The following is an 11,965-nucleotide window of genomic DNA, read 5'->3' as shown; positions in this document are numbered from 1 at the left end:
ATAGGTTTACAAATTGAAAAAGCCCAAAGTCCCCCCCAAAGGGACTTACCATCTCCAACGGAAAACACTGTTCACAAACTGCTCCAAACAGCTCTATTGTAGTCCAGCCTTTACTTCAGAGACAAACGTGGTCACTTTGGAACACACGTTATAATGCTCGCCTAGCTGCTAGTCCTTACCTAGGTACTGTCAGGGCACGCCCTCATACTCTGCTTCTGACTGGCTAGTAGTCCTTACTTAGGCACTGTCAGGGCACGTCCTCATACTCTGCTTCTGACTGGCTAGTAGTCCTTACCTAGGTACTGTCAGGGCACGTCCTCATACTCTGCTTCTGACTGGCTAGTAGTCCTTACCTAGGTACTGTCAGGGCACGCCCTCATAATCTGCATCTGACTGGCTAGTAGTCCTTACCTAGCTACTGCGCATGTGCAACTCCCAACAAAGATGTTACAGCAGTGAGAGGTCTCACTCTGTAGCTAAAACAGAGACCTGAACACAGGGTGAAAAGAGGAGCTGCAGCAATGTGCAGTACAACAAAAATATGGTGATTTTTGATAATTAAACCATGTAAACCTATTCTGGTACAACCTCTAAATACAATTATGAACCTGAAAATGAGCATAATATGAGCACTTTAAGTTTAGACACCAAAATGACAAGACTAGATAATGAATGTGGTTTTGGTTAAACCGGTCCCCTTAAGTAGGACTTCCAGGACACAAACACTTATTTCCTGGGTGAAAGTCTTATGTTTCCTCCTTAACTTCTTCCAGCCCTTATGCATGTGTGGTGAAAAGGTATGGATTTAAAGGTCGATTTCTGGATTTTATTCCTCAAAATCAGATTAGTCAAACAAAAATTGTTTTAGATTGGAGAATTGATTATTTGAACCTAAACCTATTCCAGCGCAAGATCTATCCCTAAGTGATCCCAACTATATCAATGTAGTTCCACTTCCCCCACTAAGTGTGGCTCCTTACCAGAGAGGTGAAATTACACCTCCCTTGAACCAGATTTTGTTGTCTGCGGTCAGAACTCCAGGGCCCCACCTTGGCCTGTTACTGGTGTTTAGTGTTTTAAGCCCGCAACGTCGCCTTCCAGGCAGTGCGGCAATGGTTATGTTTAGGGTTAAGGTTAGGGTTAGCTGCCTGGAAGGCGACGTTGGAGGCTTAAAACACCATTGAGCCCTGTTACCTGCTGAACCGGCCCACTTTGGTTGGTGACTCTTGGAGGGGTCTCTAAATGTGTCCATAGATAGGATGGTATGGGCCCTGGTGATAAAGTAGGACTGGCCTGTTGGTTGGTGACTCTTGGAGGGGTCTCTAAATGTGTCCATGGATAGGATGGTATGGGCCCTGGTGATAAAGTAGGACTGGCCTGTTGGTTTCTACTGTTCTGAAAAGCTATAAAGCAGCAGATGTTTCTGCAGCTGACAGAAGTGACTGCAGCACTCTGCAGCACAACAGGTAACAAACACTGAACTGTGTGTGATGTGTTCATGTTTCATTTACAGATTGAACACGTCTGAGGGCGAGGGAGTAAATGTTTAAGTTTGTTTGTGAGGTTTTTATCATTTGTGGTCAGTTATACTCATATTTTTTGCCTTGAAAAATGTTAAATTCAGCTTTTTCAACTTTATCATATTTAATTCTTGGAGCTTTTGTGGATGTAGGAACTTTGAAATACTTTTATTTCATGTTAACTGCCATGTTATATATTGTTATTATTATTACCAACACATCTCTGATTGTGGTTATCTGTATGAACAGAAGCTTACATGAACCTATGTACCTTTTTCTGGTCAGCCTGTTTGTAAATGAACTGTATGGTAGTACAGGGTTGTTTCCATTCCTTCTGGTTCAGATCATCTCTGACATTCACAATGTTTCTGCTCCCTTCTGTTTCCTGCAGATTTTCTGTTTGTATTCATATGCAAATGTGGAATTTAGTAACTTAGCCGTCATGTCTTATGACAGATATCTTGCTATCTGTTATCCTCTACAATATCACACACGTATGACAACTAACAAGGCGGTTATCTTAATTATTGTGATATGGTTGTACTGTTGTGTGAGATTCTTAATTACTTTATCCTTAAACATCCGTTTGACTCTCTGTGGAAACATTATAAACAGTTTGTATTGTGATAACTACCTTGTTGCTAAATTGGCCTGTTCCGACGTCAACATGAATAACATTTATGGACTTTTTTCTATTTCCCTCTCCATTTTGGTCCCTTTGGTTTTAATCCTTTTCTCTTACATGAAGATCCTTAAAGTGTGTTTTTCTGGTTCCAAACAGACGAGACAGAAAGCTGTCAGTACCTGCACACCTCACCTCGCTTCACTCCTAAACTTTTCTTTTGGCTGCTGCTTTGAAATACTTCAGAGTAGATTTGATATGACCAGTGTACCCAGTGTGCTTTGTATCATTCTGTCACTGTATTTTGTCATCATACAGCCACTTTTGAATCCTGTCATGTATGGATTGGAAATGTCAAAAATACGGAATACATGTAAACATGTCCTCCGGTATAAGATGTTTGTCTGTCGCAGAGATACTAAGTAGATATAATAACAATGTATCAGTAATTTATTTAACACAAATAAAATAAATGAATTATTTCATGTTCTCCCTTATTTGTCCCTCTGCTTTCAATCTTTTTTTGTTTGATGTGCATAACTTACTGGAACAAAACTGAGCAACGTGTTGTTGCTGGTGACACTGATTAAATATGTACATTGAAGCGATACTGGCATTAAAGACCCGCTGATCGCTGTCCGATTCTCTGATATGAATGCCTGCATTGCATTGTGGGATATGGGCTTTGCATGCGCCGCGCTCGGATCATATCGTAGTGTTCTGTCTTACAGCATACTGTAATATTTCACCAGTAATAAGACCAAAATAATAATATTAAAATAAAGAAATGAATACCATGATAACATCCAAATAAATGTTGATAGATGTAGCGGTTTAGTTTTAAAAAGATCAATAAACAATAAAGCAATCCAGCTTCCATGGCAATAATGACTGAAATAATAAGATTAAAAGAAGTACATATAAACCATGATAAGATCTGGTGAATAAACGTTGATTAAAACAGCTGTTATTCGGTTAAAAATACCAATAATAGCAAAGGTGTATACAACTTCTCTGCTGCAGCCGACTGGCAGAAAGAATGGTGCTGTGATCATGAAGGTGCTTCCCATTGAAATACATTAGTTTAATATAGATTAAATAAATAATAGATTAAACTACGTGAACATTTCACGAACTGCCGTGAGACTGGGTTGTACTATCACTAGATAATTATGCAATGTAGTGTACTAAAATAAAAAGCCAGTAATGTGATTATCAATATGGCGAAAGTTAAGCCCACAAGAAACGATTCAGTGGTATTTTTTTTTTTAAATATTCTTAAATTGTACTTGATTTCATAACTGCTCAAATAACTTTAAAAACATGATGAAACAAATAAATCATTCTCAAAAAGGTTTAATCACATCATCATTTTGTCACTGTTATACAAGGCTACATTCATATTAAACATATTTTTTTAGCACTGTTGACTTCATGGATTTACTTGCCCCAAGACCTTTAAAGGTTGATTGCAGGCTGTTCTCCCTCCCAGGGCGTCAAATACCAATGCTCTGTCACGGCCCTCAGCATTTGATAGGCTTCGACATTAAGCATGGCACGATGGCACGTGGCCACAAAAAGTTACTCTGTGGCCACCAGGTATCCCCAGTAGGTGGCTCCCATGCAGGTCTCTCTTGATTTTGTCATTCTGTTAATGTCTTTTCCAGTTCACCCCTTGCTACACATTTAGATTTACCGCATCACTGATTTGATGATAGGATTTCTAGAGTCAGACATTGATCTTTGCAGGGGCGTTTCTAGGACTTGAGGAAGTTCGGGGCTTAGCCCGGACACATTTAAACAAACTGAATGCAATGCAAAACAGCAATTGGCTTGCCCAGCTTGTTCATAGCCGGTGTATGTTCATTTTAGCTTCCAGTTTGTAGATGTAAGTTAGATGGCACCAACATTTGGCCTAATCATAACTGGTCTGGCAACCCAAAGGCCAAGCTTTTGCTTTTTATGCACCTATTTCTACCATTTTCTGAATCAATTTATGCTGGAAATATCTATGTAAAGGGAAACATAGGGGACAATTAAAAAAATAAAAACATAATGGAATATTTTGCAGGAAGGCTCTCAGGCATTCTGTATTACTTTCATCTATTTGTTGTCCTGTAGATCGACTTTTCTAACTATATCTGAGCACATGTAGCCTCTAGAGGCATCATTTACTATCCCTACTCTTTTGCGTCTTTTGTTGAGGAAGTAACCTCCTTAAATGTGCACATGACAATTATTCACCTCAATGATACATGAATTAATTTTAATGAATTAATAAACCCCTGGACTGTAATATTTCAGATGTTTGAGCAAGATTTCTGCTCATGTTGTGCACATTCAAAATATATCTGTGTTCTCTGAGATTTGGAGGAGTTGTGATATTTTGAGAACAATAAAGTGATAATAGGATATTACAAGAATACAGTCACTATATTTCAGTAAATAATCTACCTGCACCACAGCCTGCTGTGCGTTACGTGATATCTCTTCTGATAGGGTAGATCTCAGACCGTCTGACAGACTCAGAGCCCCGTTTGGGTCTCTGGTCTCTGAATGACACAAAGTTTAGCTAGGGAAGTGGCTGTACACTGCTCTACGTTGGAGGTGGAAAACCAAAACTACGGCAGAAATACACGGAGCACAAACGCGTCACATTTGCCGCAGCATCTCCACAGCTTTATAAACCTGAAGCTGCACAAACCATGGAAGCTGCGCTGCTCATCTCTATTTTTACAGAGAAAGTGAACATTAAAGCGACGCACAAGTCTGTTTAAGAGCTCCATGTGTTTGAGTCTTAACCATAGACTGTAAACGTCACGGCACAGGACCTTCAATCAAAATCATTCAGTCAACTTTTCAAAATACATTCGGGGCTACACTCAAAACATTCAGGGCTGAAGACCCGGCAAAACCGGCTGACGCCGCGTCTGGATCTTTGGCCATAAAATGTTCATGTACCAACTACCCTTATGAATTGCCCTATGCTCGAATATGATGTTCCTTATGGACAATGTGACTTAAATCCAAAGGCATCTGCTCTTGCCTGCCATTTGGGGAGCCATAAACCAAACCTTTATGCCCATCAGCCCACTGGGAAATGACCTCACTTGTTTTTTTAGCCTGAATAGATCTCAACACTGACAGCCCACTTTTCACTACCCGAGACTATTTCGAAGAGCCATCGGTACTGTGTCCGGAGCTTAGCACTGCCCAAGACAATTCCGATTGGTTTAAAGAAATGCGAACAACGTTAGCAATTGAGAAAATAAACTCAGTATGAAAAAGTTTACTGATGTAGGCTAATAAATCAAGTAAGTAGGCTAATTTTCTCATAGACTTCTATAGAAACAGACTTCTCTTTGGAGCCAGTGGAGTCTCCCCCTGCTGGATATTAAATAGAATGCAGTTTTGAGGCAGTTATGCATTGGCATTAGTTCTAGGCATGTAAGTTGCTGTTTGGTCTAAAGGCCCTGACACGCAACGCCGCCGACCAGGAAATCGTGGCGATGAAGGCCAACTGTGGCGTCGCCTCCCGTCGGTCAACGTGGTCTTTGCCTTGTCCAAAAATTAGCACTGGAACATACCGCAGGGACTACAGCCGGCGGCCAAGTACCACGTAGGTTCTGCGCATGCATGCAAGAAAATAACTCTCCAAACCAGCAGGCGCCAGTAATCTATTCGTCATTCAGCAATGGAAACTGGATACAAATGTTGCTACAATATCCACAACAAACAGTTTGCTCTAATCAGCAGGGGCAGAACCGAACAGAGCCTACTGCTTTACTCCCCGCTGGGAAGACAGCGGACACCAGGAGATGGCTAAACAGACTTTGTATCTCCCAGGCTGTCATCTGTTCTCTCGGCAAAGAATTCTCCCTACGGTCTTAGCGGAGCGGAGGGACCAAACCCTAACGGCCGGCTGCTGGCTAGTTAGCTAACATTAGCTTGCTAATTCCATCCACCAAACTTGCCTTCATACTACAATGCTAATTAGCGGTGCAGACGGTGCAGAGAAAGGTATTACAGTCTTTATATTTAATTTCACGGTATAGGATATAAGTTTATTAACTTTAGTTTATTTTGTAATGTGTAGATATGTAGATATTTAAAAAGACATTTTATTGTTGAAATAAATATACCACCACAAGTAGTTTTATGGACATATTATGGAAAAATTGTTATTTCAATTGTTCAAACCTTTGTGTTATTTTAGAAAGAACATTTGGAGTTTTGACAGCTCTTATGTGTATTGGATTGATCAGACAAGGTGAAAAAATGAGAAGAGCCTTCTGTGTGCGCTCTCAATCGTTTGTTTGCTTTCCTCATTACTGTTTTCAAGCTGAACAGCCAATCAGATGAATTGGCTGTTCGCGACGCGTGGCGACGCGTGGCGACGCGTGGCGACGCGTGGCGACGCGTGGCGACAGTGCGCGACGGCCGCCTTGTTGTGACAGGGCCTTTAATACTGAGTTACATGAGTTCCTGCTTTGCTCTCACCATAACTACCAAGACATTACCAAGACTATAAAAATACTGCTTGTGGAGGACAGTCTCAGTTTTAACGCTCCTATTTCTTCTGCTGTCCTTTTACGTGTATTTGTCATTGTTTGTGAATCATACTATATTTCAGCCTTTTGTCTGAAATTTTCTACATATAAATAATGCCTATTAATATTGACAAATACAGTGGCACTCATAAGTGCCATGCTAAAGTTGCCTAAAAAGAGGAATAAAAAAATAGTGTTTTGGAAATTGATCTTAATGCCTTAATTAAAAAAATGAGGAAAAATCCAAATTTAAGGACACCAATTATCTTTGTGAATGAATAATGTATCGTGTAATGTATGTGATGATGTAATGATGGGGCGGTATGGTGAAGGGTATGTGATGATGGGGGGTATGGTGAAGGGTATGTGATGATGGGGGGGTATGGTGAAGGGTATGAGATGATGTGGGGGTATGGTGAAGGGTATGTGATGATGTGGGGGTATGGTGAAGGGTATGTGATGATGGGGGGTATGGTGAAGGGTATGTGATGATGTGGGAGTATGGTGAAGGGTATGTGATGATGTGGGGGTATGGTGAAGGGAATGTGATGATGGGGGGGTATGGTGAAGGGTATGTGATGATGTGGGGGTATGGTGAAGGGTATGAGATGATGTGGGGGTATGGTGAAGGGTATGTGATGATGGGGGGGGGGTATGGTGAAGGGTATGTGATGATGTGGGGAGGTATGGTGAAGGGTATGTGATGATGGGGGGTATGGTGAAGGGTATGTGATGATGTGGGGGTATGGTGAAGGGTATGTGATGATGGGGGGTATGGTGAAGGGTATGTGATGATGTGGGGGTATGGTGAAGGGTATGTGATGATGTGGCGGTATGGTGAAGGGTATGTGATGATGGGGGGTATGGTGAAGGGTATGTGATGATGGGGCGGTATGGTGAAGGGTATGTGATGATGGGGGGGTATGGTGAAGGGTATGTGATGATGTGGGGGTATGGTGAAGGGTATGTGATGATGTGGGGGTATGGTGAAGGGTATGTGATGATGTGGGGGGTATGGTGAAGGGTATGTGATGATGTGGGGGGTATGGTGAAGGGTATGTGATGATGTGGGGGGTATGGTGAAGGGTATGTGATGATGTGGGGGTATGGTGAAGGGTATGTGATGATGTGGGGGGTATGGTGAAGGGTATGTGATGATGTGGGGGTATGGTGAAGGGTATGTGATGATGTGGGGGTATGGTGAAGGGTATGTGATGATGTGGGGGGTATGGTGAAGGGTATGTGATGATGTGGGGGGTATGGTGAAGGGTATGTGATGATGTGGGGGGTATGGTGAAGGGTATGTGATGATGTGGGGGTATGGTGAAGGGTATGTGATGATGGGGGGTATGGTGAAGGGTATGTGATGATGTGGGGGGTATGGTGAAGGGTATGTGATGATGTGGGGGGTATGGTGAAGGGTATGTGATGATGTGGGGGTATGGTGAAGGGTATGTGATGATGTGGGGGGTATGGTGAAGGGTATGTGATGATGTGGGGGGTATGGTGAAGGGTATGTGATGATGTGGGGGTATGGTGAAGGGTATGTGATGATGTGGGGGGTATGGTGAAGGGTATGTGATGATGTGGGGGGTATGGTGAAGGGTATGTGATGATGTGGGGGGTATGGTGAAGGGTATGTGATGATGTGGGGGGTATGGTGAAGGGTATGTGATGATGTGGGGGGTATGGTGAAGGGTATGTGATGATGTGGGGGGGTATGGTGAAGGGTATGTGATGATGTGGGGGGTATGGTGAAGGGTATGTGATGATGTGGGGGGTATGGTGAAGGGTATGTGATGATGTGGGGGGTATGGTGAAGGGTATGTGATGATGTGGGGGGTATGGTGAAGGGTATGTGATGATGGGGGGGTATGGTGAAGGGTATGTGATGATGTGGGGGGTATGGTGAAGGGTATGTGATGATGTGGGGGTATGGTGAAGGGTATGTGATGATGTGGGGGGTATGGTGAAGGGTATGTGATGATGGGGGGGTATGGTGAAGGGTATGTGATGATGTGGGGGGTATGGTGAAGGGTATGTGATGATGTGGGGGGTATGGTGAAGGGTATGTGATGATGTGGGGGTATGGTGAAGGGTATGTGATGATGTGGGGGTATGGTGAAGGGTATGTGATGATGTGGGGGTATGGTGAAGGGTATGTGATGATGTGGGGGTATGGTGAAGGGTATGTGATGATGTGGGGGTATGGTGAAGGGTATGTGATGATGTGGGGGGTATGGTGAAGGGTATGTGATGATGTGGGGGGTATGGTGAAGGGTATGTGATGATGGGGGGGTATGGTGAAGGGTATGTGATGATGTGGGGGGTATGGTGAAGGGTATGTGATGATGTGGGGGGTATGGTGAAGGGTATGTGATGATGTGGGGGGTATGGTGAAGGGTATGTGATGATGTGGGGGTATGGTGAAGGGTATGTGATGATGTGGGGGGTATGGTGAAGGGTATGTGATGATGTGGGGGGTATGGTGAAGGGTATGTGATGATGTGGGGGTATGGTGAAGTGTATGTGATGATGTGGGGGTATGGTGAAGGGTATGTGATGATGGGGGGGTATGGTGAAGGGTATGTGATGATGGGGGGGTATGGTGAAGGGGATGTGATGATGGGGGGGTATGGTGAAGGGTATGTGATGATGGGGGGGTATGGTGAAGGGTATGTGATGATGGGGGGGTATGGTGAAGGGTATGTGATGATGGGGGGACCAAGGGACCTTTATCAGGATCATAGTATACTGGATCCATGAAATAACTGGCCTTTCAAAATAAAAGTCTGCCTGCCTCTATGGGAATCTAACATAGGGGTGTACTGACTTATGCCCCCTGTATTTTAAGGAAGAACATTTATTCATGTACGATAATTACTCGGTTATCAAAAATAGTTTCCGGTCACTTTTTTGTTGATCAACTAATTAATTTATAACAACAGCCATATGTAATGGTACAGAAACAATCAATTCATGTTATAATGTTTATTTTGTTTCTCGTTTGACCTATGTTGTTTTTTTAATATGGTCAGAGTAGATGTTCAGATATCAGTTAGATGTGTCCCGTGGTAATGAGGCCAGACTGCTGATGATCACACCCTCTGACTTGAAGAGTTTAAAGGAAGCAGACAGAGTTTCGGTGCAGTTCAGCTGCAAAGCAGTCACAGCATGACTGCAGCTAGACAGGTGCTGAGAGTAAGGATTCATGCAATGTATTTACCTGTGTTCTGTCATTTCTAACCTTAACATTATATTGACTTTAAAAAGAGGTAATGGTAAGTTTGGAGAATCTGTGTTTTTGAAAGAATTTATGTCTTTATTGCTTGCAGGCTGAATACTGCTTGTGTGTTTATGTTTGATTTCTGCAAATCTCAAACTATTCATCCTGTGCAAACTTGAAATATTGTGTTGTGAACCAAACGGATGATCATGAAAAACTTTACACAGGTTTCATATTTCACTTTTGGTGCATACTTTGATATTGGGCTCTTTAAATACTTATTATTCCTGATTATTATGTGTTTTTATGCTGTAATAGTTTGTGCCAATCTTTTGCTGATTGTGGTTATCTGTATGAACAGAAGCTTACATGAACCTATGTATCTTTTTCTGGTCAGCCTGTTTGTAAATGAACTGTATGGTAGTACAGGGTTGTTTCCATTCCTTCTGGTTCAGATCCTCTCTGACATTCACACTGTTTCTGCTCCCTTCTGTTTCCTGCAGATTTTCTGTTTGTATACTTATGCAGCTATACAATTTATTAATTTATCCATTATGTCATATGACAGATATCTTGCTATCTGTTATCCTCTGCAATATAACACAAGTATGACATCTAAAAAGGTTGCCATGCTTATTGCTCTAACATGGGTATTTCCATTTTGTGTAACTGCTGTCCCGATATTTTTAAGTTCTTCTTTTCAGCTGTGTGGGAACATCATTAACACAGTTTACTGTAACAACTATTATGTTGTCAAACTGGCCTGCTCTGTCACCACAGTGAACAACATTTATGGACTCATTTACCTATGTCTTGTAGTCTTTGGTCCTCTCAGTTTAATCCTTTACACTTACATGAAGATCCTTAAAGTGTGTTTTTCTGGTTCTAAACAGACCAGACAGAAAGCTATCAGAACCTGCACACCTCACCTCGCTTCTCTGATCAACTTTTCTTTTGGGGGTTTCTTTGAAATAGTACAGAGCAGGTTTGATATGAGCAGTGTACCCATGATGTTGCAGATTTTTATGTCATTATACTTCCTGACCTGCCAACCAATCTTCAACCCTTTAATGTATGGACTGCACATGTCTAAAATACGTAGCTTATGTAAAAGTCTTATCTTTGGTAAATTGTAAAGTAATGTTTAAAAGAATCTTGCTTGTTGGTGACCCCTGTGAATTAATTTGTAGGATAATGATGTAGAAACTAGAAACCCCGCCACTAGCCGCCTACTGTCTCTCTCTGACGGACCCGCTCCTTCCCGGAATCCACTGGACCTGTTCTCCACCCTGGAAACCTGGACTTGATACTTGGGTACTTTGAATAAAACCTGTTAATTCACACTCCTGGCTCTACGTTCTGTCTGCATTTGGGTTCTGTTCATCATTCAAACCTAATACAAGGAAGCCTCTAACCTGGTGCATTACTAAAAATAATAATGTTTACGTTAAGAATTGACCCCAAATCAAATACATTAATGTACCTTTTTATTTAACATGAATACTCTACAGCAGTCAAAACAAAGAGTAGCATGGCAGTTTTTCCCTTGCCAAAATTTGGCGTATCATTCAGTTCGATTTATTCTTTGTCCCAAAAGGGCAATTTGTATGCAGCAGGAAGACGTCACATATAGAAGATACAACACAAACCACACAACAATTAACATAATAAAATCTTTGGAGCGTTATTTAGCAAGAAATGGATTCCTTAGATTGTCTAGCTTGATATTATACCAACATCTTCACTATAGCTTTAAAACCGAGCCTCTTAAAAGATCGATCTTGGAATTGTATGAATCAAAATTGTGTCGTTCAAATTAAGATCGATTTATATCTGAAAATTATTTTTTTCATGGCAGCCCTAATAACAAGGGTGGATGAACTCCCTCTTGCTCAGCAGTTGTGTCACTATGATTTCATGACCTTTTCATTAAGTTTTGAGGGAAGCGGCAGCAATAATTCTGCAACTGTGGACTGCTGCTACAAAACATAAATGTAGGTCGTAACTACTGCTTGTACAAACGATCTCTGGGTTTTATCACTGCTAT

General features: G+C 41.8%; 2 protein-coding genes across 2 annotated transcripts; both read left to right on the top strand.

Annotated features, from left to right (window-relative positions):
• The first annotated feature begins 1,611 nt into the window (after positions 1 to 1,611).
• Positions 1,612 to 2,568, top strand: LOC144516001 (olfactory receptor 52Z1P-like). The gene has a single exon (XM_078247258.1). It carries the CDS (start codon positions 1,612 to 1,614, stop codon positions 2,566 to 2,568), a length of 957 nt encoding a protein of 318 aa, XP_078103384.1.
• A 7,553-nt stretch (positions 2,569 to 10,121) lies between these two features.
• On the top strand, positions 10,122 to 11,054 carry LOC144516009 (olfactory receptor 2A14-like). Its single transcript, XM_078247265.1, has one exon. The coding sequence runs from the start codon at positions 10,122 to 10,124 to the stop codon at positions 11,052 to 11,054; it is 933 nt and encodes a 310-aa protein (XP_078103391.1).
• Positions 11,055 to 11,965: the final 911 nt, after the last annotated feature.

This window comes from Sander vitreus, chromosome 3 (assembly GCF_031162955.1).
Source record: "Sander vitreus isolate 19-12246 chromosome 3, sanVit1, whole genome shotgun sequence".
Lineage (NCBI taxonomy): Eukaryota > Metazoa > Chordata > Actinopteri > Perciformes > Percidae > Sander > Sander vitreus.
The sequence above is the reverse complement of the archived record's forward strand: the minus strand, read 5'-3'. Positions and strand labels throughout refer to the sequence as shown.

What these genes read in the sequence shown, in the direction of transcription:
- LOC144516009 (XM_078247265.1), top strand. Translation starts at nt 10,122, where the DNA reads ATGATCATGAAAAACTTTACACAGGTTTCATATTTCACTTTTGGTGCA.
- LOC144516001 (XM_078247258.1), top strand. Translation starts at nt 1,612, where the DNA reads ATGTTAAATTCAGCTTTTTCAACTTTATCATATTTAATTCTTGGAGCT.